Source organism: Coccinella septempunctata, chromosome 2 (assembly GCF_907165205.1).
Source record: "Coccinella septempunctata chromosome 2, icCocSept1.1, whole genome shotgun sequence".
NCBI lineage: Eukaryota > Metazoa > Arthropoda > Insecta > Coleoptera > Coccinellidae > Coccinella > Coccinella septempunctata.
Genome location: NC_058190.1, coordinates 38,251,149 through 38,276,252, shown reverse-complemented (window position 1 = coordinate 38,276,252; position 25,104 = coordinate 38,251,149). Strand labels below are relative to the sequence as shown.

At 35.0% G+C, this 25,104-nt stretch overlaps 3 protein-coding genes across 5 annotated transcripts in view; 1 reads left to right on the top strand and 2 right to left on the bottom strand.

Annotated features, from left to right (window-relative positions):
• Positions 1-25,104, top strand: part of LOC123308586 (protein madd-4) — a 464,545-nt gene that overhangs the window by 385,090 nt on the left and 54,351 nt on the right. The window lies entirely within an intron of this gene.
• Positions 563-12,912, bottom strand: LOC123308601. The gene is made up of 4 exons (XM_044891333.1): positions 12,756-12,912; positions 10,814-11,174; positions 1,314-1,331; positions 563-771 (listed from the first exon to the last, which is right to left on the bottom strand). The coding sequence occupies exons 1-4, from the start codon at positions 12,765-12,767 to the stop codon at positions 656-658; spliced, it is 507 nt and encodes a 168-aa protein (XP_044747268.1). The 5' UTR covers positions 12,768-12,912; the 3' UTR covers positions 563-655.
• Positions 15,772-18,189, bottom strand: LOC123308592. The gene is made up of 2 exons (XM_044891320.1): positions 18,050-18,189; positions 15,772-16,299 (listed from the first exon to the last, which is right to left on the bottom strand). Exons 1-2 carry the CDS (start codon positions 18,059-18,061, stop codon positions 15,826-15,828), a joined length of 486 nt encoding a protein of 161 aa, XP_044747255.1. The 5' UTR covers positions 18,062-18,189; the 3' UTR covers positions 15,772-15,825.

Here is a 25,104-nt window from a genome sequence, read left to right as displayed (position 1 = left end):
TTCAGATGAAACATTAAATAAATTCTATTATATTGAATATGTTCGATAGCGTCTGACGTATTGTGGATTTTAGAATATCAGGGTATAACTATTTGAATGAGCGGACCTGAATTCTAAAAAGCACTTCCTGAAACCCTGTCTCTTTTTTCAATCATTTTTGGCATTTTCGTAATAAAAATTGATATTAGTTGTGGCAACGGCGTTATGACATAAACGACATTTCATGAGTGCCAACCTTACTGCGTTCTAGTCTGGGGTATGAACATTACGTTGATTAAATTGAATAGGCGAGAGATAATTTATTGAGATTTTCGATATGTTAATACTTAGTCTTTCATTTATGTCTTTTCTTTTCTCCAAGACCATTATCTAAGAACATTTTTTGTTTCAGGTGAGATTTCTACTCTGAACATCCAACTCTTGGTGAGTTTCTGATAAAAATATTGAATTCATTATTGTCATCAGTGAAAAAAAGGGGCCAATAATACTTTTGACGAATCAAACTAACTCAGTAGGAACCTATTCTTAATTTTTATAGGATTTCAATTGATTGAAAATGAAGAACGTTTTCATGAAAAAAAATTTATTTATATACTTCTTTATAAAACAATACATGAGGTACAGCTAGTGTTCAGTCAATAATAATACAAGGTTCTCAAGCTCCGTAGATCTCTGGTTTGTAAGAACCATCGTCGTGAAGCCTCTCGTTGATATCAGGCACCCATTGTCCTTCCAAGCCTGATCCGGCAGGTACCAAAACTCCAACTGGTGCTCCAGCGGGGGCTACGCGCAAATTGGTGGCGGTGACTCGGACTCCAAGAGGGGCCAAACCAAGTCCTAGTGCTCCGGGTCCAGCTAGAGCCAGTCCTGGGGCGCCAATGAGGCCAGATCTGATCACGGTGCCTGCTGGACCGACAATGGCGGCTCCTCCGTTTAGGGCAACTGGTCCCAGGATGCTGGCACTGACAACTGCCATGGCAACGAGGAAGACGATTGGGCTCTGTGAAAATGAAGACAGATTTCACGCATTTGTATACATTGAAATTTGGCGTCTCTCCCTAGATTTCTACTTGTCCGCTGAAAATAGGATGCTTTATTGGAACACTCCCATATCTGTCATAGACAATTTTCAAGGTGAAACACTAACATTTTTGTACCTACTCTTTATATGATGAGTTTTCGTCGTGTACATATATTCCATGAGAAAGATCATTGTATTTACATCAAATGAAGGATCAAATACGATTCCTATAAATGTAATGACAGTTTTATAATATTTCCTCAGAATCTCTGCACATTTTCACGGACTTTACAAGCTGAATCTTTGACTTCTACATACAGGGTGTTCAAAAATAGTGAATCAAACGTCACATCACGATAGAGTCGACCAAATATTATCGAATGACACCAACATTAGTTCAACGAAAATGTACCGTTTCCAAAATAATCAGAATTTTATTAAAATACCTAAAGTTGCCGATTTTCGAACTATTTTTCTTTCACAAGGCCAGTTTGTGAAAAAGGATATCGATTTTAAATTATATTCAACTAAGATTATTGTTTTATCTCCCCTAATTGAAATTATTTCCAGTAGTTAATCGATAACCTAAGTAAATGTAAATTAAAACAGTTGTTTTTTTTACATGATTTTTATTACTCATAAAAAAACCCCTCTATAGGGGTGATAATATGGAGGAAAAACGCTATCCTTAATCACAAATTGGCCTTGTGATTGAAAAAATAGTTCGAAAATCGGAAACTTTAGGTTAGGTTCTTTCAGAAACGGTACATTTTCACTCAACTAATGTTGGAGTCATTATCGAATTACACCAACATTAGTTGTATTTAATCTACTCTATCGTGGTGTGACGTTTGATTCACTAGTTTTGGGACACCCTGTATATTTTATCAGAAGATCCCAGAGGTCAAAAGAAACACTCTTCTCTGCGCTCAGTTGAAAAGATGAAAACTTATCAGAATCCTTGAAAAAAAATTAATTTTCAGTTATCTATGAAACGATTTTATCGAATGGATAATTTTCAGGTTAAAGTGTTTATTTGATGGGCATGAATCTCCTCCAAACATAAAATTTCATCCACATCTTCCAGTTTCTTAATTATAACCACTACGTACCATAAAAATACCAGAAATTTAAAGAACTCTAGTCTTGAAAGTAAATTGAATAAAATAGTCATAGATTTAATTGTTATTCTGAAAGGTTCAGAGATTATATGAAATGAAAGGTTAAATAGGATATGTTTGAATCTGGTAACTTTTGTACTAATTGAAATAAACAACGTTAAAATAAACGTTTTCATATTGGAGATGAATACAGAGCTAATATGGGTAGTTGCAAGTGGATACAAAATATGCAATATTTATCGCCAACAAATTTTCAGTAAATCATTTATTATATTATAGATACTACTTCGTTGACCAAATAGAATGAAAAAAACGAATTTATGTTTGTGTTTATAATATACAGTAGCTTATTTCGTGAAGTTGGAATAGTATTTTAATGCTTGAAAAAACTTAATGGTCAGAGTCCCAGGAATTGCATAGCCAATTATGAAAACTAAAAATGGTTGTATCATTTTATCTAGGCCAGATCGGCAAAAATGGTGAAGAAAAATGGGGTTTCCTTTGAACTCAGGAGTATTTCGATAAAACTTCTCATCCTGTATAAGTCTTGTAAGTTTTAGGACAGAAAATGGCCCCTTGAAATCTCCCCTAATCCCATTCTGCCAAAATATTTCTCATGATAAAAATGGGTGAAAAATATAGACCGAAATAGATACCTAAGCGAGGTAAAATGTGACAAACCGCTAGAAATCACTATTGTGGAAGCAGATTTGTTTACATCCCTTAGAAATTCATGTTTTGAAACAAGAATAAGAAAGTTCCATCAATGATAAAAATCACTAAAGTTCCATAATTTTTGAAATCATCATCATCATCATTTTTTATAAAGTTCTGAATTTTCTTTAACTTGAGGGATAGAGTCATACTTACGAGAGCGTGCATTTTCTTGGTTGTTGGATTACTGAACTACAATCAAACGCAATCCCGATTTTGATTTTATACTTATCTCTAACCTTGTCACACCCATTGGGACACCAACATATTTTTCTTTCCGCCTCGTGAGCAGGCAGTTGAGATCGTATGTCATCAGCCTTATTAATGCAACCCAGAGAAAAATGTGAAATTTTTCTGTGACGAAGATGTGAAACAATGGGATAGTTTCAATATTGAGCTTGATTCGATATACCTATTTTACTCATCTCAGGAGCTTTTGCGAGCTTCTACGAATTTATAATGGCTCATAAGAGCATTCACCCAACCAGACTCAAACTACGTTGTTTGGCTGCTTCCAAAACATATTTTTCTTGCAGGTATTTCCAAAAATCAGTTCCGATCAAAAGAACTATTACGTTTTACATGTTCTTTTCAATAACATGATACCTACGTGATTGAGTTTCAATTCAAAAATTCGGTATTTTTTCTTTTACATTGAAAAAACAAAGGTACACAAAAAAATCAATTATACATTATATTATAGCAATATTTCATGCGTGGAGCTTTGAGGTCAACATAACTCCTTACAGGTTCATTTGATCTCATTCTAGTGCCTGATCGAACCAGTTTTCATGAAAAAATTGCGCCCTCTGGCCTCAGATAAGTTTTTTTCGAATTTTTCAGTTACAATGGTCACCGACTTCGAAAAACTATAATAATTTGAAGTTTTTCACCTGTTTCATGTATTTTTATTCATTGTAGATTCATCTATTACTATATCTTCAATATAGTTTCATTCATTCACAACAATATAGGAACAAACAGACACTTGTTGAGAGACATATATATATATGGACATCCCATTATGATTCAACTGAAAATAATTGTTTTTTCAAGGCATTATGCTAGGAAAATTGAAAAAAAATCGAAATCGATTTTTCGACAATTCTGACTGTCCCCAACACTGTGCATCCTTGATCTGCATTTTGTGCCTCCTATATCTAAGCTCTCAGTAATGACGCAGTAACATAGTCTCTGTCTCTTTTGCCGAATTTTCGTCAGCTTTCCAATTTGTTTTCGTTGCACATCATGAAAGCTGAATCAAAAGAATTTAAAAAATTCAAAATTCAAAACATCGTTAATCCGAAAATTGACACAGTTTGCCATATCCCAAAATTCGAAGTCGTAATTCAACAAAGTGTAGTCTTCAGACCCTGAAGAAACAAAAAAGTCAGGAAACGAAAGCATTCACGTGAATTTCATTCCAGATTGAAATATCAATATGGGTGTTACTCAATTACTCGATACGAAACTAGTTCCTGGTCTCTGAAACAATGGTTGTAACGAAAAAAATATATCAGGTTCTGGAGCAAGGTGATTCAGGGAATATGCAATACGAAATGGTATTACAACATCTCTTCCTTTATTTACAAATAGGTTTGATATTGGCTTTATGTACTCTACTTAATATTTCTTGAGAAAGTAATGCACCAGTTAACAGAAATCATTGATTTTATGATTTTTGAAACATAATGAATTTAGGTATTTGGATACTGATTGTGGCTGATAGAAGTGGGATCATTCTTTCATCATCCATTATTCAAAAAAATGAGCGCTCTGCTTAGATTAATAATCTATGGCGCTCTAAATATTTCAGCAGCCTTGCATTCAAACACTGATCAGGGGGAGAACAGAAATATATCAATCCATAATCTTATTTTCAACGTTATCGAAAAAGTTTATTCGGAGAAGTTATTGAATATTCAAAACAATATTCAGATTTGAAATTACAACTTGTAGGACGTGATGATACAAGTGCTCTTTATGAAGGTAGCTGATTCAAGAATATTGATATCCTTTTTTGAGTTACTTTCTAATCAGCAGGATGGCGCACCTGCCTGCGCAGCAAGGTTACCAGACCTCAATCCTTTAGATTTCTTCGGGGATATGTTAAAAATAAAATTTTCCAGACTCCAGTCATTATAGGGCTGATTTAGAGCAGAGAGTGAGGAACGCCATCAGAGACATTTCCCCAGTTATGCTGTTGAATTCAGTGAAATCTGTTAGAATAAGAAGTAGAATTTTACAGAATAGTGGAACTCAATTTGAGAACTTAGTTTTTTATTAAAATTTATCATTAAAAATCTGTTCGATATTAATTCCAATCGAGTGTATCATGAAGTACATGATTTTATTGAAGTTATAGGTGTTTCCGCTAACAAATGAAATTATATGAACGGAAAGTTTCAATTCGTTTCATAGAGATGGAGATTTATTGGTGGTGGACAATTTTGAGGTCAATGGTTTCATAGAATTCTATCAAAAACGCAAATTTTACTAAAATGGTGATTTTGCCTTGAGTAAGAAAGTAATGTATCAACATCTATATATATTTTTGAAAAGCTAATTTTTTCGGATGATATAAGGCAAAAAAAATGCAATTGTATATAAAATAACGAAGTTGTTTTTTTCCACCCTTGGTACAAGAGATAAAAAAAAGTTGAATGTAGTATCGTATTTCCAATGAAAAAGTGCCTGTAGAAAGTTTTGACCGTTTTCAGATATTTTCGTAAATAAAGGAGTTACGGCACATTTTCGAAATCGACAAAATATCAAAATTTGGTCATATCTTCAAAACCAATAAACATATCATGAAACGGTTTTCAGTTATGGACTTTTCACGAAAATCGAGCCCAGGACTCGCTTCAATGTTTTTACATATCTAGTCCAGAAGTATCAGAAACAACCAAGTAATTTAGGATACCCTGTACAATATTTTGAAATTTTGAATTTTTTCCTATGCAAGTTTAGATCCTGAAATAATTCAAACCATTAGTTATGTACTCGAAAAACGTCGAATTGAGGTTTCATGCCAATAACGTAGGTAACCTCTTTCACATGAAAATAAAAAATTTGATTAGTAATCAGAAGTATAAATGGACAAGTTTCAGCATTTTTAAAACAAATTGGTTTTTGGTGCAAAATCAATTTATTATATTATGTGATTTTAGGTCTGGTTGTCTCATATTAGTTCGTAGTGTTAGAGATATTTAAGTATTTCGGAGTTGATGTATTTCTCCAGGAGTTGCTGATTGCAGGTAGTTGGACAATCGGACGGTAGTTGGAGGTAGTGTCAATGGGCAGACTGATCCTATCCCTGTATATAAGACTCGAAACAACCCTCAAAACAAAACGTAATTTTAAGTAAATGATATTCAGACGGATAACACCTGCCAATATAAAAATCAGCAAATGTTACCATCTGACTCTAACTAGCTAACCACCATAATATTGAGAGTGCCGAAAGAAAGACCGTCTCATCAAGGATGAGTAGATGCTGACCATAGTTTCGATCTTGTTTGATCTCGTCAGAGCAACACAACTCCCACCCTGATGAGAACAGTTAAGGAATTTTCTGACTATATCAAATACTGGCAAGGTGGAGGGGAATTCAATCTTAGATTGTTGGCTGCTCAAGTATGTTGATAATGGGTGAAACTTGCCAACATTTAATACAGCCTGATACAGTCAAGAAAATCCGTAATTGTTCTCATCAGGATGGGAGTTGTGTTGCTCTGAAGATCATGATCTGCATCTACTCTTCCTCGATGAGACAGTCTTTCTTTCGGCACCCTTAGTAATGGTGGATAGCTGTTGGATTCAGATCGTAACATCTGCGGATTTTTATATCGGCAGGTGTTATGCCGGTCTGAATATCATGTTTTTATCTAGTTTGAATTCCGCCTCAATAATCAATAATTATCATGTATTATTGACGTATAAAAAGTGATTTAGTTAATGCACGAATTATTCGTGAGTGTGTCTGTGTAGCTGGTGGTGAAAACTTCTCCTTAATATTCAACTATTTCCTGCACCCTGAACTGTACAAACTGATGAAGCATTGAAACGACTTTCCCGGCATTTAATGAAAAAAATAAACCGTCGAAACCGTAAACCATCCCGAAAACTTTCCTTCCTTCCCTCCCGTTTTCACTTTCCGACAACTCAAAAATTGTTTCATCTCGAGTAACGACAAACGCATCAGCCCAAAGCCTCGAAACCAACAAAATCCAAATTTAATCAAGTCTGAATCAATACACCCGCGTTTCCGGCGTAATAAAACACAACGGGAAATTCTTCGGAACTATTATGGAATAAACGAAACCGAAGTTTTTCATAAAGGTGAATCCCGGGAAAAATTTATATTCGACTCCCATAAAACTCTGCCTGCTTGAATTTACGACCCTTCCAAGTTTTCCGAACTTCACTGAATTGAACGTCTCATTCTGTTCGACGTGATATTTGAACTCGTACAAGAAGTAGACAAGGGTAATGAATGAAGATATCTGAGTTTGGGCTGTGTACGAGGGTCGGAGGAAAAGTTCTTCTAACAAACAAATGAAAATATAAGTACACTTAAGTTTTCGAAGTTCGAAAAAAGATGGCTTGGACTTTTTATTTCATAAAACAATTGGCTCCGCTCGTTGCGCAGAAACAGGCTCACTACGACAAATACTGCTTTTCCTAACTGGTTGCACAAAAAGATAATATCTTTTAATTATTTATTGGTTGTACAAAGTCAGTTTTAAATTTGAATTTTTTTGTATATTTCAACTAATTGGGTTTGAGGATTTCGAATCGAGTTATTGTCAGTTCTACAGGGTGTCCGGAAATAAATTAACGAAATTTGTTCTCAGATTTTCTAGACAAAATAAGGAGAACCCTATTTTTAATTTTTCCCTGCTGTCCCCCCTGATAAAATAGTCTTTTCTTTTTATCCCACTATGGAGTAATACGAATATCACTGAATTTGGTACACAGAAGTTTTATGGCACTTTTTACTGGGCCACAATGTCTTTGGAACCACTAAACATTTTGTCTCTTGCAATTTTCTCATGAAACGCCAGATTTATGAGAAATGTAATCGACAAGAAGAAACCATACGTTTCTGAAAAAGTTGCAAGACACAAAGAAATTTTACAAATGAATGGGTTTTCTAACGGTTACTATTTGATGGTTTCAAAAACATTGTAGCCCATTCAAAAGTGTCCTAAGAGAGAACAGGGTGGGCAAAATTCGATGGGATTGAATGGCAGCTCTGTAACCGTAAGAGCTAGGGAAAAATGGATGGCACCTCGATTTTCAAAATATTGTTTATGGCCAGAACCGTATCCCACTATCTTCTTTTGTTTTCAAGTTATAAGTGAAAACTCATTTTTCGACTGTTCGTACTGGTGCCTTTATCTCGTAAAGTATCAGTGATATAAAAAAACAAATGTTACATTCTACAGACACTTTTTTATAGATAATGCAGTGGCGTAGTCAAAAATTTTTTTCAGTCCGCCACTACGGTGTGATGTGGTAACTTTCTTTTTTTTGAATATAAACTTATTTTTACAAATTCCAGTCCCATTTTTTTTTTTTTTTTGATTCAAAGTATATAATATAAGTTGTATCTCTAATTGTTATTCCAATAAAAAAACTCAAAAACTAGTTCGGTCAAGTTGGCAGTTCATTTTCATTGATAATATGATAACGAACTTTTTGCTCTTATGTTGTGTCAGGTTATGAGAGGTTTTGCAGATTACTCGGGAAATGAGGAAATTATGAGAATTTCCATGACTACTTCATATTTACCAATGAGCCTCTACTAGTAGTGGCACAGCCTTATTTGTGAAGGTGTTTGAAAAGGCTGTGGTAGCTGGTATTTAGATTATCTGCTAGTTGAAAAGGTTTCGGAACATATTCAGTTGAGTTCAGGTTCATAAAATTTCTTGATTGAATTGAAGTGATTAATTCCATATTGAAAAATTTTTCATCCTTTCAAATATCCGGAATAAAAGTGATCTTCAAAGTCTCTCTTATTAGTAATAATATTATTTGAAATCTACAAGATTGTTGCAATTTTGATATCTGAATAAAAAACCTAAGGTAACCCACTTAATAACCCATTTAATAACCTGACACAATTTAGAAGTATAAAGTTCATTATTATATCTATATTAATAAAAGAGGATCTATGGTTTACTTCAAAATGCTTTATTGTTCAAACGATCGCACCAAATTGGACAATTCTTTTTTTGTTGTGTTTATTATTGTTAGGGCAAGGTTTATATAACAAAATATTCCCAAAAAAAAATTGTACAGAACAGAAAAAAAGGCATTCCTTTTTCTTACGACCAATCAAGCAATCACGATGAGTTAGTTATTATTATCTACCCTAGAAATAATTTAAATGGCAAAAACTAGGTTTGCCGGGTCAGCTAGTTATCAAAAAAAATGAACTGCCAACTAGGCCGAACTAGTTTTTGAGTTTTTTTATTGGAAGATCAATCAGGGACATGACGTTTGTTATATATTCTGAGTCAGAAAAAAATATGGGACTGGAATATGTAAAAATAACACATTTTATATTTGAGAAAAAAAAAGTTATCACTATATCACTATATTCAGTAGTGGACTGAAAAAAATCTTTGACTACGCCACTGCATTCTACATGAAAAAGTGTCTGTAGAATGTTACATTTGTTTTTCGATTTCACTGATACTTTACGAAACAAAAGCACCAGTACGAAGAGCCAAAAGATGAGTTTTCACTTATAACTTGAAAACAAAAAAAGATAGGGGGATGCGGTTTTGTCCATTAATAATCTTTTGAAAATCGAGGTGGGAAACGTGCCATCTATTTTTCCCAAGCTCTCATGGTTACAGAGCTGTCATTCAATCCCATCGAATTTTGCCCACCAAGCACATCGCCAAAATAGGTAGCACTATGAGATTCGGCATGCCATAAAACTCCTTTGTACAAAATTCAGTGATCTATCTATGACGGGATTCTGGGATCCGCAAGGACAATTTTAATTCACTGCAATTTCACTTTTTGACCAATAAGATAATCGGTGTATGAAATGTGTTCACAGTCGCGTTGCTTAATTTCAAATTTCTGAAGCCTATCTTTCTATTTTCGATGTGTTTCCCGAGTTGAGAGTAGTGGGTGCTTATGCTCCGCTGACATAAACGTGCAGAGGATTTCGAAGAAAAAGAGATTTCCCCAACCTCTAAATCAGTTGTTTTTTCTTTCTTGCTTCTCCCATTTGATGCTTGCGAAATTAGTGAAAGCTTTGCCTTCTGTTGTGGTTGAGTTGGTGTCAGTGAAATGTTTCAAGAACAATGGTTGGCATTTCCGTATATGAGTCGACATTTCTCAGCTTGTGGATCTGGAGAGAATTTGTATTTCTCTCTGTCAATTGGCATTGCCTGAACTTTTATTCCATTGAATTTCAACAAAGACTATTTTTATGGGCTCGGAAACTCCGAAAGAAGGGGAAAGAAGGGATCTGCCACCATATTTGGTTACATTATAACTATTGAAGGTACGCTGACATTTGTGGCATAACACTTCATCTTCATATCAATCATCACTCAATTCATCTTCATGAATTATTCGGTAGAATTATTAGTTGAGGAAAGATTATGAGAGGTTAGGTTAGGTAAGGTTACTATAGATTAGGTTAGGTCACATGTGATTAGAGTAGGTTAGGTTTGGTGAGATTAGGTTGGGTATTTCTCCAAAAAAATTCAGTAATCAAGAAGAAAACTCATAACTCATGGTAAAACTTTGTAATGAACATCCATATCAATGAACAATAAATACATTTTACGGAATATGAGTCGGATGGTGATGAGAACCAGTGAGCCTACAATGAAACTTTCCATATGTACAGAATGAGAAGACCTGAGCGAGTATCGTTGAACATCGTGAACACCTCTGCAGAACAATAGTCCCACAAATTAGTGACCGTATACGTGAGGTTTGTAAGAACCGTCATCGTAAAGGTGTTCGTTGATGTCTGGGACCCATTGTCCTTCGATTCCGGATCCTACGAGACCACCATGACCAACGTCAAGATGAGCAGCTAGTCCAAGTGGTCCGAGAGCTCCAAGACCCAATCCACGGGCAGCCAAGAGTCCTGGGGCGCCAAGGACTCCAAGACCAAGACCGGCGTGTCCTAAGTTAAGGCCTGTAGGTCCGACCACTGCGGCGTGGCCTAGGCCGTTGGCGGTGATGGAACCAGCTGGTCCTGCAATTACTGCACCTCCGTGGATACCATGGAGGCTGGCAGAAGCTGCAGCTACTACAGCGAAGAAAGTGATGGCTCCCTGAAAATAAAGCATAGATTAGGATTTTAAGGTTCAAGATGCTAGAAGTAGATCATTTTCTTGTGGTTCGCAAATTAATTTATTGAGAATGATTGTGAGCTACAAAACGAATAAGAGTCGTGAGTCGATCTGCATATCATTGAAAAGTCCTTTAAATTCTCAATTGATTTATGCAGCGAGTTTCATGATTGCCCGATCAACGATTTGACAGTCACTCGATTTCTAGAACGAAATCACTGAAACTTTTTCATTCCCGAATATATTGAAGAAGAAGCAATTGATAATAATTGAATGGGCTTATCAAGATCATAATTTGATGAGAGAATGATATTCTGAGTAATCATGACTGAATTAGCGATTGAAAACAAATTGACGTCTATTCGTCAATCAAGAGTTGATTCCCCGATCAAGCTTTATGAAACCCGGGGTTAGTTTTCCAATTCTGGTAAACCGTTTTCAGATGCATTCTTCATATCCGAAATCAGAAAAGACTTCTTTTCGTTTCATTTCAAAATCGTAAATTTTCTCTATAGAATAATGTATTTAATATTTTTATCGATCAGTTGCACAGAATAATGAGTTTGTAGTAACGGAACTTTCTACCAGAAGCAAATAAAAAAAGTAAATGTGAGGAGCTACTTGGTCGTGGAATATTATAGTATACATGAAAAAATTTAGTATTTCTTAATATCCAATTTCGTAACAAAAACAAAATTCTTTTGATAAATAAAAAAATAAATAAATCTATGAATATGTATATAAATACTGACTCACATCGATCTATTATTCAATAAAACCATTATTGGATTCAAGATAACTCGATTGAATAACAAAATTGAATTACTGAAATATTTTTTTATGAACATGTATCATATTCCACAAATCTCAACCTCAAAATCAGTCGATTTCAGAAGAACTGAAAAGATTGTAACTATAAATCGACTGGAAGTGTGCTTCAAGTCATTTCAATTAGTTTCATCATAAAGCTAAGATATTTGGAAGGCTTCGTTATTGAATTTGAATAATGAAGGAAGCCACAAATTCTCTAACTAGAACGAAATTGTGGTGAAAGGAAGTTTCTACATGAAAATTCCTTTCCACATTTTCGATAAATCTTCAATTCCGCTAATTTAAATACAAAATCTTGGTACATTTCTACAGAAGTTAGTTTTAAGTCCTTAAGATTCATCGTTTTCGAATAAAAATCCGTTTTACTTATGAATTTGATTTCTATAAGAGGGAGATGAAAAACATTTTTTGACAATAAATCATAAGGAAATATGAGTCACAAAAAGGAAAATGAAATCTTTGATGAATTACTGTCTTCAGGGAATTTATTTCAAGAGCCTGCATTGAAAAAAAAATGTTTTTGACGTGAAATATGCCATCAAATTTTTTCGAATGAATATCGGGACACCCTGTATTTATATGTATATTTCTATATATTCAATCTTATTTTACTTATCCTATAATATGGATTCTTGAAATTGTGTTTTCCTCGCCTAAAAATAACTGAAAACTGTCTAAGTGCAATATCTATTATGTTCCTTTTGAACTTCAAGGGCCTTCTAATCTACTTACCAGAGTGTACATTTTAACAATCACGTTTTACCTCAATGGAACAAGTGATAACAATAAGAGAACTGCAATTGATTTTATAGTTGAACCAATAACCTTGCTCACACCCAATTATTTCCCTGTGATTGTATAACTAAGCTGCTTTCTAAGGTTCCCTAGACCAAGATACTCATTCAAAGATATGTAAATGGTTAATAGAAGGATAAATGAGTTTTTTTCTGAAAAAAAATGGAGCATATTATCTGCACCCACAATATCTCATTTCTGCGATTCATCATGGATTTCAGATTTTTTAAACGCAGCATAATTTCAAAGAGAGGTTAGTTTCTTTCCTCAAATTTTTTTTTACAGATTGAAATACACAAATTTTCATCACCGATTGAGAGCGACTTACTTGGGTATCTTTAAAGATTCCAACAATCGAAACTAATTGAATTTGATTGGGATGAAATCCTTTTGTAGGAATTCATGAATACTTCAATCTTGCACAACTTTCAGGTTTTTTGACCAATTAAGATAAATTTTCGACAGATTACTGAAGCTGTCATTTTCATCATGTCCTAATATAGATTTTACTCACATTTCCCAATATACTTCCAATGCCTGTGTGATTTCTAAAAGGTTTTGCAGATAATATTTCCTTAAATCTGTGTTTTGTCTTCAAGAATAGAGATGTCTGTATGAAAAAAAGTTTTTCGATTGAGCTTAAGAATGTTGTTTCAGAATTTTTTTACAGAATGTTCAGAAGTTGAGAGTAAATGACAATATTTTTGCTACCCTGCACCAGTTTGCTTCTATTTACAACTTAATTAATATTCTACACCATTCTCGGATTTCAAATATCCCCTGCCTCAACCGTCGTGGAATCTCTGTACCGGTAGATTCGGGTGACTTGGAACAGTCCTGTAACTTGGGACAATTACCCCCTTTGCAGATTTCTTTGTTTCTTACCATTTATGAGTGGAGGGACAAACTCATGAGATTGTTTAATAAACGTCTTTTCGTTTAGTTTAACAAATAATTTCTGTTGAGTTTGCCATGACCAGAGCGTTTGAATTGACAGGAAAAATTAACGAATTCAGAAGAGTAAAAGAGCTTTTTTTTATTGCCCTTATACTTTCTAGTGTCTTGTACATGTGTTTCACTTTGTGCATGTGTAATTTTTTTTTCTGGGTTCGAGGGATATTGGGATATTAGATATGTCATGAAACAAGGTGGTTTACAAATCACGGCAACACGGATCTCATTCATTTATTTTGTTGTTTCATAGGGTGTCTTGGGACAATGCCGAATAGATACAAGCGGCGTATTGGCAGCAGGAAATATGTCGATTTTTCGCAGGATATTATTATTTACGTTATTTCCACACAAAAAATCACCAAAGAATGAAAGAAATCAAAATTCCCTTGTTTTGTTTAGTATTTTTACATTTGAGTTCCAATATATTTACTTTCGCTGTAATTGGGGTTTATCATAACATTTCCTTACCGAATTTCAACTATATAATCACAAATTCTAATTTTTCAAAACTATACACCGTCCCAAGTCACCAATTTCATTTGAGAGAATAAATTTTTACTTGTGTAACAAGCCTCTCAAATCGGTGGGTGACTTGGGACATGTATATTTTATTTTTTTCAGAATTTATATCCGAATTCTGAAGCATGGTATATATCCTAATCAATAGTCTGAGTCACTAAGGATATTCGAACCTCTTTTTCAGATAAAAATAGGTCACCGTTTTGAAAATATGACAAGTTGAATTAAACAATCGTCCCAAGTCAACCGAATCTACGGTACAACGATTTTTCAATTGTTATGATTCCAAAATAGGAAAATCCTAGAGAGCTGATCAGGGATTGTCTTGACGGTCTGCATTTATTAGTGGAATGGATTTTTTGGGGAATATTTTATTTAGCCCCAAAATCATAAAATAATATTGGATAGGTCAGGATGCATTAGGACAAATTAGCTTCTTCTTCATCCTGTTTTCCGCCCCATAGGTTCGTGATCGCATAAAAAATATTTTCCAGTCATTGATTTAAATCGGTAGGGGAACATATCTGTTTCGTCATAAAAGAGGAAGAGAAGATGATAAAGGACGAATTTTCCTTTATCCTTGAGGATTCCAGTATGATTGCCTACAATTTGAGTTACTCAGAAGCGGGATGTCACCCTCTAGGAAAATAACCAACATTGTTTTCCGTGATTGAATGTTCTCGGGGGTTAACAATGATATTGTTTACTCTGGTAATGTTGTCATGGTCATTGGTTTTCTCTGGAATGAACTCGCTGTAATATATATATAGCGTTTCCCAGAGCCAGGATGAATGTATAAGCCTAAGCCTCAAACACCCCATGGTAAGAGCTATCGAGCGCTATGAATGAAAAACAACAAGATTATTTCCCTTCCAGATATGTAATATTTTTCAAAATAAGGAGATCTATCAAATAGCGTTGTGCCCCTGTGTGCCGCAAATAAATCAAATCGACCCTAATACAGGGTGTAAATGAATACTTGCGACATGATTTAAGGGGCGAATGCTTGTCAAAAAATAGATCGAGTCATTGGTCTAATTTTATTTGAACGTATTTTTGAGTGGCCTAAACTATTGTTATCAAATTTTCCAACCTTTTTTTATGAAAAACCTTATTCTTAATCGACATCTCTAGAACACTTATGCCCAGTCATTGCACCGTTTCAGTAAACAAACAAACTGTGATATCACTATTGTGATAACTTATTCCGTCATTAATGAGAATATCTTTACACTATCCGAATAATACCTTCTTGATTAATGTGAACACTTCTAATGGAAAAAAGTGATTTAAAATTGTCAATATTAGACATCGTACCACATTTTTGTGTATCGAAAACTGTGATGTTGAGGCGCCACCTTGGAAGGGTTGTAGCGTCCATGTAGGACGCATGTTTGGACGAGGTCATATAAGACAAATCCACCTAAAATTTTCTTTCGAGTGTGTGAGTTTGAGGTATACTTAGTGATAAAAACCAAGATGAATTGAAAATATTTTACATTTAATTACAAAAACCTATAATAACAGTCACAGTCTATACAATCAAGTGTTTAACAGCAAGGACAGCTTCCAAATCGGGTTTGTATGAACCGTCATCGTAAAGTTTTTCGTTGATGTCCTGAACGTATTGGCCTTCCAAACCGGATCCAGCTGGTACAAGACCGTATGGAGATGGGGCCAATGGTACAGCTCTGAGCTGGGGCTTGTAAGAACCGTCGTCGAAGAGTTTTTCGGTGTTGTCGTGGACGTAGGCACCTTCAAGACCGCTTCCAGATGGGACCAAACCGTAGGGGGAGGCAGACAGGGGTTGGGCTCTCAATTCGGGTCTGTAGGAACCGTCATCGTAGAGTTTTTCCAGATTGTCTGGGATGTACTGGCCCTCGAATCCAGAGCCTCTTGGTACCACTATGGCTCCGGCTGCTAGTGGAGATACTACCGACCTGGAGGCTACTACAGGGAGAAGTCCTGCGTTGGCGGTGGCAAAAGCTCCAAAAGCGAAAAGGATGGCCTGGAAAAAGTTTTGAATGTATTTCTGTAGATGCATCGTTAGATTAAACCTAAATGGAAACTGTAGAAATTGATGTGAATCGGTAATAACTAGCATTATTTCTTTGTATTGAACACTAAGGAATAAGTAGTGTTTTCCAATGAACTCACGCCCCAAGCTACATAAGGGTGATACAACCCTTAAAAGCAGCCTAACAGTAATAGGTTTCCTGAATGGCCACTGTATTCTATCGAAGTATTTGTCGTTTAATCTCATTTCAGTTGGGTCGAACTATACAGTGTGAGTCTTTGACTCGTACAAACACATATTTCAACAGTAGATTCTCGAGGTTAAGAGAAACACTTTTTTCCTACACCATTTTTTTCGATTCGGACCTGATAAAAAGATATAGCCATTTTAAGTTTTCATAATGAGCTGTGCCAATCCTGGAAAAACAAAATTACCTTCAGAATAACTGGCTAAATCTGTGACACTACACATCTGTGGATTTTTCAAACAGAGTTGTATTTAGCCAAAGTACCCAATTTTCCGAATTTCACAGATACCTTTTAATTTTTGAACATCAAATTACTCGAAAACGGCGCATTATGCGAGATATATGTAGAATACTTTTATTTTACAAAACATTCAAATGTTCATCAGATAGCGTCCAACTTAGTTTCAAGAGTTGGGTTCTTTGAATCTTTGGTATTTTTATGGTACGTAATGGTCATAATTATAAAACTGGAAGGCGTGGGTGATATCTTGTGTTCGAAAAAGATTCATCAAATAAATGAAAAACTATATTCCGAAATTTATTCCATTAGATAAAACCGTTTGTGAGATAGAACTAAAAATAAAAATTTTTCGAGGGTATTCAACACCCTGTATCTTTCAAACTGAGCCGATTTGGAGAAAATGGTGAGGGAGAAAAGTGTTTCTTCTGACCTCAAGAATCTACTGTTGAAATATTTGTACGAGCCAAAGACTCACCCTGTATAATAAACATCGGAGATCAGATAATCGGAAATGAGAATATGACTGCATCGCCTGAATTTGAATCCGATTTCAAAGTGCGGAATATTCAGCAATTTTCAGGAATTCTGTGCTCACGCATCAAATACATATTCATCAGTTTCCTAAAACAATCTCCGGTCCATTCCAGATAACGAAATTTTCATGTTAATATTCTTGCGGAAGGCGGATATCACCGGTCCATTTTCATTTTCATTAAATTTCAGATTTGAACAGGAATATCCTGTGCATTCTGCCTACCCGACTAAACAACGTAGAAACGCCGCGCCTTGCGTTTGAAATCCTTCTTGTGCATCTAAATAAGAGAATTAATCGTCTGTTCATAATAAATTGGTTGAAAATACGAAAATTTTGAAAACTGTTTTATCCAAGAATAATTCCTCACTGTTGAAATCTTCGTCTGCGAAATACTCCAGTTTTGCATATTTGTAATGCACATTTGGAATTCGGAATTGACAAATTCAAAGAAATTTCATAAGAGTTCACCTTGTACTAGATTAAATGACATTCAGATTCTTGGTTATTTAGACAACTTATTGCAAATATTAGAACATCGCGATGGATCGTTAACCCTTCCTTCGTTTAGTAATCACTCATTGCATATAATCTTAAATTTCTTGATAAAATTTTACTAATTTTTCCAATTCCCCCAAAATGAAAGCTGATGAAAATATAATGAAATTTAATGAATAAAGATCAAGATTGGCGAGTTGAAAAATCTCAAGAGGATACTCACGAATGCGTTCATTTTGACACTGTTGTGGCGAACTGGACAATGATGTAGAAGTCACGAATTTGGTTCAATTTATACAGCAAGTATTCGGCCTTGCCACGCCCAAAATAGCTGACAAATCCAGCAGCATATTCGTATGGTTCTTGTATAGGTCTTCGGGATCGGCTTATGGTTCATTTGCATCAGGAACTATCGAAACATTTTAGGGTAAGGTCGTTAATTCGATCGATCTAGAATCGTAGAAGGGACCGTAAATCTTGCGGAAACCTGATATTGGGAGGTTGCTGATCTGCCGAAAGGTCACTGGATGCGGGATGAAATATTGGCCAATAAAGGCAGATTCGAAATTTTTTTTTAAAAATATATAGACGATTTTTTGAAAGAGTGCCGAATAACTTCTAAAATGGGCAACACAATATATGCTCAGGCTCTTTTGATTCTTCGGATTCACCAAGGGTTGTTTTCGAGGGCATGTTAATCTTTTCTGAATCTACTTTTTTTTACCAGTTTTTTTTTATATGATATGTATAAAAATAGTATTTTTGCAGGTTTTTCCTGAAAACTGGTATATCCTCTTGGCAAATCAGCCGAAAATCAACCGTTATCGAGTTATTCCAATTCAAAGATAGATATGTTCCTCTTTCAAGAGTATAACTCAGCCAAAATTGTCTTGTAGTGCTTCTAAATGGTGCTGGGGGTGCGGAAAAACTGAAATGAATGCCTTGATGATACTTCCGAAAAAAGTACCCTAATGAATTCTAATTCTGCATACGATTTGAGGGTAACTGCATATGCTGCTGCTTTAATTCATCGAATTGACTACGGCTTGGATAGCTTTGACTGAACCCAACTTTTTGGTAATTTTTCGAAGGTAAACTTTCGAGTCGCGTAACTTCCAGAAAAATGATCATAGATCTAAATGTGGTACATACTCTGAAAAAGCAACTCTTCTAGTAATGAATCTGAGAATTTCATCCATTTCGGAACAACCGTTCGGTCTTGACGAATTCTCAAGAGAAATTTGCAATTTATGGAAAATGCCATTTCCAAGATGAAAATCTGAACGAAGGAAGATAGGCTTTCAAAATTGCTCGCAATAGATTCAGCGTGTTCGAAAACCTATATTTTTATACCAAAATTTCAAATGTCTGACCCGGTTTAGCAGAAAATAATTTTTTTTGTTTTTTCACTTTTCATTTTCGAGTTGACTTCTAAGAGCTCTCCGGAGTGCAATTCTGCAATTCTCTGTTGAATCATCAGCAGTTTCGTTTTATAGAATCTTCAAAACAACTTCAATGCACTTCATATCCTAGGACACTAATAGAATATCCTGATTTTCAGAGAAAACCCTTTGCTCATTTTTGACCCAAAAAAATCGAGATTTTCGAAATCGAGCTTTTGTGCTAGATTGGAAACCTTGGCAATGCTGATTATAAAAACGGAAATCCCAATTGGAGCAGACGAATATAACAGGAGATATCGCAGTTTGAAAATTGCAATTTTTGAAAAATTATATTTCGGAGATGAAAATCTGAACTAAGAGGAATAGGCTTTCGAAATTGCTCGCAATAGATTCAGCGTGTTCCAAAATTTATCTTCTTATACAAAAATTTCAAATATTTGGCGCTGTTTAGGAGAAAATACTAAATTAGAAAATAATTCACTGGGCGAGTCTTTGGATCGTACGAATATTTTAGCAGTAAATTCTTGAGATCAAAATAAACACTTTATTCTCATAGCATTTTTTCCGAATCGGCTGGTTTTAAAAGATACAGGCTGTTGAAAAACCATAAAAAATGTAATATTTAATTCTATCCCACGAACATTTGTATCGAATGAAATGAATTTCGGAATAAATTTTTTCATTCATTTGATGAATCTCTTTCGAACATATCACCCACGTTTTCCAGTTTTATCATTATGACTAATATTTTCTCGTATATAATGCGCTGTTTTCGCGTAATTTCATGTTCAAAAATAAAAAACATCTGAGTATTTCGAAAAATTGGGTACTTTGACCTAATGCAAGTCTTTTTGAAAGATCCACAGATATGTAGTGTCACACTTTTAGAACCTAACATTTAAAATCTCTTTTATATCGCAAATTCGAATATCAAAGACAAATATAACAATGACATGAAGATTATAACTTCGGGAAACCCCGGGAAAACAAGGAGAAAAACCCCATTCATGGTTGAAATAATTTAAATTCTTGAAAAAAATAACGGAGATGAATTGAAAAAATTCTGGATATTTTATCCCTTTGAATAATAATAAACAAAAATATTCAGGTACGCTATAAAAGTATGGACCAACAACAAGCTATGATAAAGGTGAAAAATTTTAACCACATATGACATAGTGGTTCATTTTCGGATATACAAGATAATGCATCATTGGACATAGTTCAGATCTAAAGGGAAAAGAACCCATAGGATACATACAAAAACTGACCAGAAAAGCTAAAAAAGTTTTCCCTTCGAAAAGTTTTGCTGTAGTAGGAATAGTACATTGTGAGTCAGGAGAACAAAAAAAAAGACCTGTAGTGTATTGTTCACATATTGTTTATAGTTTGGAAAGGGGCTTATCTACATTTCACTCCGACCTTAAGGTCTATTCTGACCCCAAGCGGTTCTTACAACTTCGCATTGTACACATGGAAATACTTTGAAAAAAATGAAAAACAGTGTGCAAAATTAGTAGTCTCGTGTTTTACTTTATTGTCAAAAATATTCATCTGATCCCTAAACCGCACAAACGAATGGTTGGGATCGTTTCAAACCCGCGTACGGAAATAAATTCAGGGTATATCCACAGGAGATGATAATGTGTTGCGTTGGACGGTTCCTCCATGATCAATCCCTGAATACATTAGAATAACTTATTCAAAAGAAGAATCTTTGCATACATATCTTTTTCGAGATACACATAGTTAGCAATATCACGTGGGCAAAATAGATGCCATAATTATTGCACTCATCAGGAATACTTTTATGGTATCAGAAGGTGAAAAACAAATAAATTCAGTCGTATCACCATATTAGAAAAACTTCAAGGAATCGTCCCAAATATTCCATTTCTCGGGTCAGAAAGCCAGGAGGAAACTCAATTTTATTTAAATCAATTATTTTCAAATGCCCACATTCAATGGACTGTCCATCAGTTTTTTCGTTCCTTTCGAGAATTTTCAATATCAGTGAATTGCTCTTCATCCAGACTACCCCTTCAATAGAGTAATAAATTTAAATCGCTTCGTTTCTAGTTTACGATTTGGCAACAGCGCCTACTATAAAATAAAAAGAGCAATGGCTTGTTCATAAGATAACAGCTGTTAATAAGGCGCGTACTCACTGGCGAGCCTCAACAGCAACCGGCCATAAGAATCCCATAAAATTTTACGACCTTCCTCGTTCGTCGCAGACTTCATAGACAGCCATCTTTGTCTATCTCATCAAGATAGGGTATTTGTTGTCCTATATTATCAACGCATATTTCAGTCGATGTTGCCAACTTGTGTAATAGAAATGAAACGCTATAAATTTTAAATACCCATTTTTATTTTTCATTTTCAAGTACTTAGAATAATTTTTTTGGGAAACGGTTGAAATGGATATTTCAAAATGTGTCGTTTCAAAGATATTTCATAAAAAATACATCATTTTCCTCAGAAGGGGTATTCCGTATTGCTACAGACTAATGAACAAAACAATCTCCACAATTGTCCGTGCAGCCTTTCTTACAATTACAAAAAATTGTTCTCAGCATTTTCTCTGAAACAGGTGAATGTAGAGTACAACCCAAAATATTATTCATTAATTTCTATCCACAAACTTCAGGATTCAGTTCATTGCAAATACTGTACTATTCAAATTTTATGAAAAACTTACCTAATAATTTGAAAAATGGAATTTTGAAAACCATTCATTTTATTCCTGAAATGTTTCCATAAAAAGAAAAACTACCAACTGAGGTATCCAACAGCCTAGAAAAGTTCTGGGCATACCATTTGAAAAAAATGAAGGACCTTTTCGAAAAATCGCAGTGTCTGTAGAACGATCCGAATACCTGTAGAAGCTGTTCGGTGATTCAATAAAAAAAATCGTACATTCATCCCGAACGGTTATCAAGATATGACCACCTGTTGAAACCTTCATCCCATCATGACCATGAAATTTGTCAAAAAAACTAGCCAAAGTCAGAGAGTCACACAGATAAATTTTTACAAGTGGTTTATTTCCAAATTAGAATTTCATGTAGATTCAGAATATAAAATAAAAATTGGGTGTTTAAAGCACAGTAGTAACTTGTTTTACCACTTCTGGACCATCCTATACAGTAAAAAATAATTTCAGCTCAATCGCTAAGCTAAGAGTGTCAATGATTCTTTTAGACAAAAAATTTTAATGGATATCCAGTTTCCTTGTGTACTGTTCTCAGTAGTTTGTTCAAGAACCACCCTTCCTATACAACTTAAGTATGCTCGACCATCTCTGTGCTCGACCATCGAAACCATAAATTTCTGTCACGGGTCTCGTTTTATGAAGAACATAAACCTGCCGCCAGACACCCTGTGAATGTCCGACACAATTTATTCAACTGATTCTTCCCGTGAATTCTATTACATGTGCATGCAATGTCTACAAGTATATAGTTGAACAGTAGCAAATTGACAACTTCCACTCCCTGAGATAAGCTCATGATCGAATATTCACTTCTCTAGAGACACGCCATACGCAATCATGAGAGTAAACACATCTTCAGTATTTATATGTAGCAGACGACAAGGAGTCTGTAAAACCAGTCTGCACTTTATTGCTCTCGAACACTTACAGCTTCGAATTGATTTGTTATCATCTTCATTACTCGTTCATCGCATCGTTCAGGTTGTTGCATTCCCCATAAAGGATAACGTATGTTGTCCAGTTGATTGATTTGTACTAATGAATTTCAGACATCTCGTAAATTCCAAAGCAAGGTGAAAGAATATCTTCGAAGTCCTTGAAATCTCCCAATTTTCACTTAGTACAGATAAAAATTGAAAAACTTATAAACCAAATTATCAGAATGGAAATGACGAAAACAAAATTACACATTTGGTTGATTGTTAATAATGAGAATTAATTCAGATGCATACCACCCGCTGATATGAATATCAACAAGTGTTACGATCTGAATCGAACTAGCCAATTCGTCATCGTCAGGACAACGAAAGGGAGAACGTTCCACCAAATAAGAGTAGATGCTGACCATAGTTTCGGCCTCATTTGACCTCGTCAGAGCAAGACAACTCCTTGCGGCATCATTAATGTTCTCTATGGGATAGAATCCAGATAATGGTAATAATATAACCTGAAGAAGAGTTCGAGATGAAGTAGAATTGAACGAAAAGGAAACACTTTCGAGGCTTTACCATTCCAAAAATTTCCTTGAAAATTCAAGATAAACGGAATATCTGCATCTTATCAATATGCTGCATCTCCTCTTTGGATTCATTACAGGACATTATCGGCTCAGGCAGCCCTTAATGATAAATAGGTATTGCAGAAGCTGGTGAGTGCTGAATCTGTGGGATGGAGGAAGATAATATGGATCACCTGGTGAAGAAGTGACTCGCCATTTCAAGCCAACGCAAAAAAATGTTTCGGGCGAGATTCTGGCAGAAGCGAGGATGTAACCTTGAAGCCATCACACATACTGGAGTTCATTGAAACTCTGGAACTAGATGGACAGCACAAAGAACAATAGACCTTAAGGTCGCAGTGCAATGCAACCCTCCTTAAAATCCCCTTAATTTTCAACTTAGTTGATGTTTGTTGAATTTTTTTAACGACAAGGAATAAGAATTTCATTTTGGAACGCATAAGTAACTTGATATACTATACTCATTCATTCATTCATTGCTGTATTCCGTTACCGGGAATAAATCTACAAAAAGACAAAAGAAGAAAAAAAAAAGGTTCGAACAGACTTATAATTTTTTAAGGCTAATTGCCACTGTATGCCCTTCTGTGACTGAAGAGATCCAACCGTGACCTACAGATCCTTCCACACTCCGGGCATGGATAGCCACCAACCAGATCTGGCCGCCGCTGAATTATTCTCGAGTCTCCATTATAACTGTGTACCAAAGACCTCCACTGTGACCTGTCTAACGCTAGTTGTTCCCAGTTATGATTGGCATTAACTGATTTTAGGGATTGATGTAGTATAGGGGAAAGTGGGGAAATTGGGAACACTTAATTTCAAGCGCTGAAAAATTATACAAAAAATCAATAAAAATTTAAAACTTCCATTAAAAAATGAACTCTGCTCATTTATGTACTAATCGGAAACAAAAAAACTATAAAAAATCAGCGTTTCCTAAAAAATATCAACGAAAACAAAAAATACTATCATTTCTATTTACCCGACACCCTATGGGGTAATTGTGAACAGTCCCGAGGCAAATAAGAATGAAATGGGATAATTAGAAATGGCACATATCACAAAAGTATCAACTATCCACTGCTTGTTTCTCTCAGTTGCAGCTCAGCCTAATGTAAGCTTTTCGTTTCTTAAACACAGAGCAGGAATATTCACTTTTATATTTCGTTTCGGTCTTCTTTTTATAATTTCTTGGTATTTAGATACGACACATTTCAACGTTAAAATATTTTTGAACTATCAACCAGAGCAGCACAAAAGTGATTGGAAACGCAAAGGATATAAGGGACGTTCCCAATTACCCACCTGATATCGTTTCTAATTACCCCAAATTATCAAAAGAATTAAAAATGGCTGGCATTCACTTATCCATTTTCTTTCAACTTCAAATCACGTAGGTTTAGAAAACACATAGTACCAGTATGGAATCAACAATATGGCACATCTAAACTTCAAAATAAGATAGTTACATCTGTTATAACACACATAATTATAGTTGAAATGCGAAAACAATTCTTCGACTCGCCGTTACAAAAAATATGCAACTTATCGTCGCAACTTTTGACATGAGCCCTGAGAATCGCTAGATGCATCCGTTGAAAATGTTGAAGACAGGGTCGCACACGAGGAAGTAT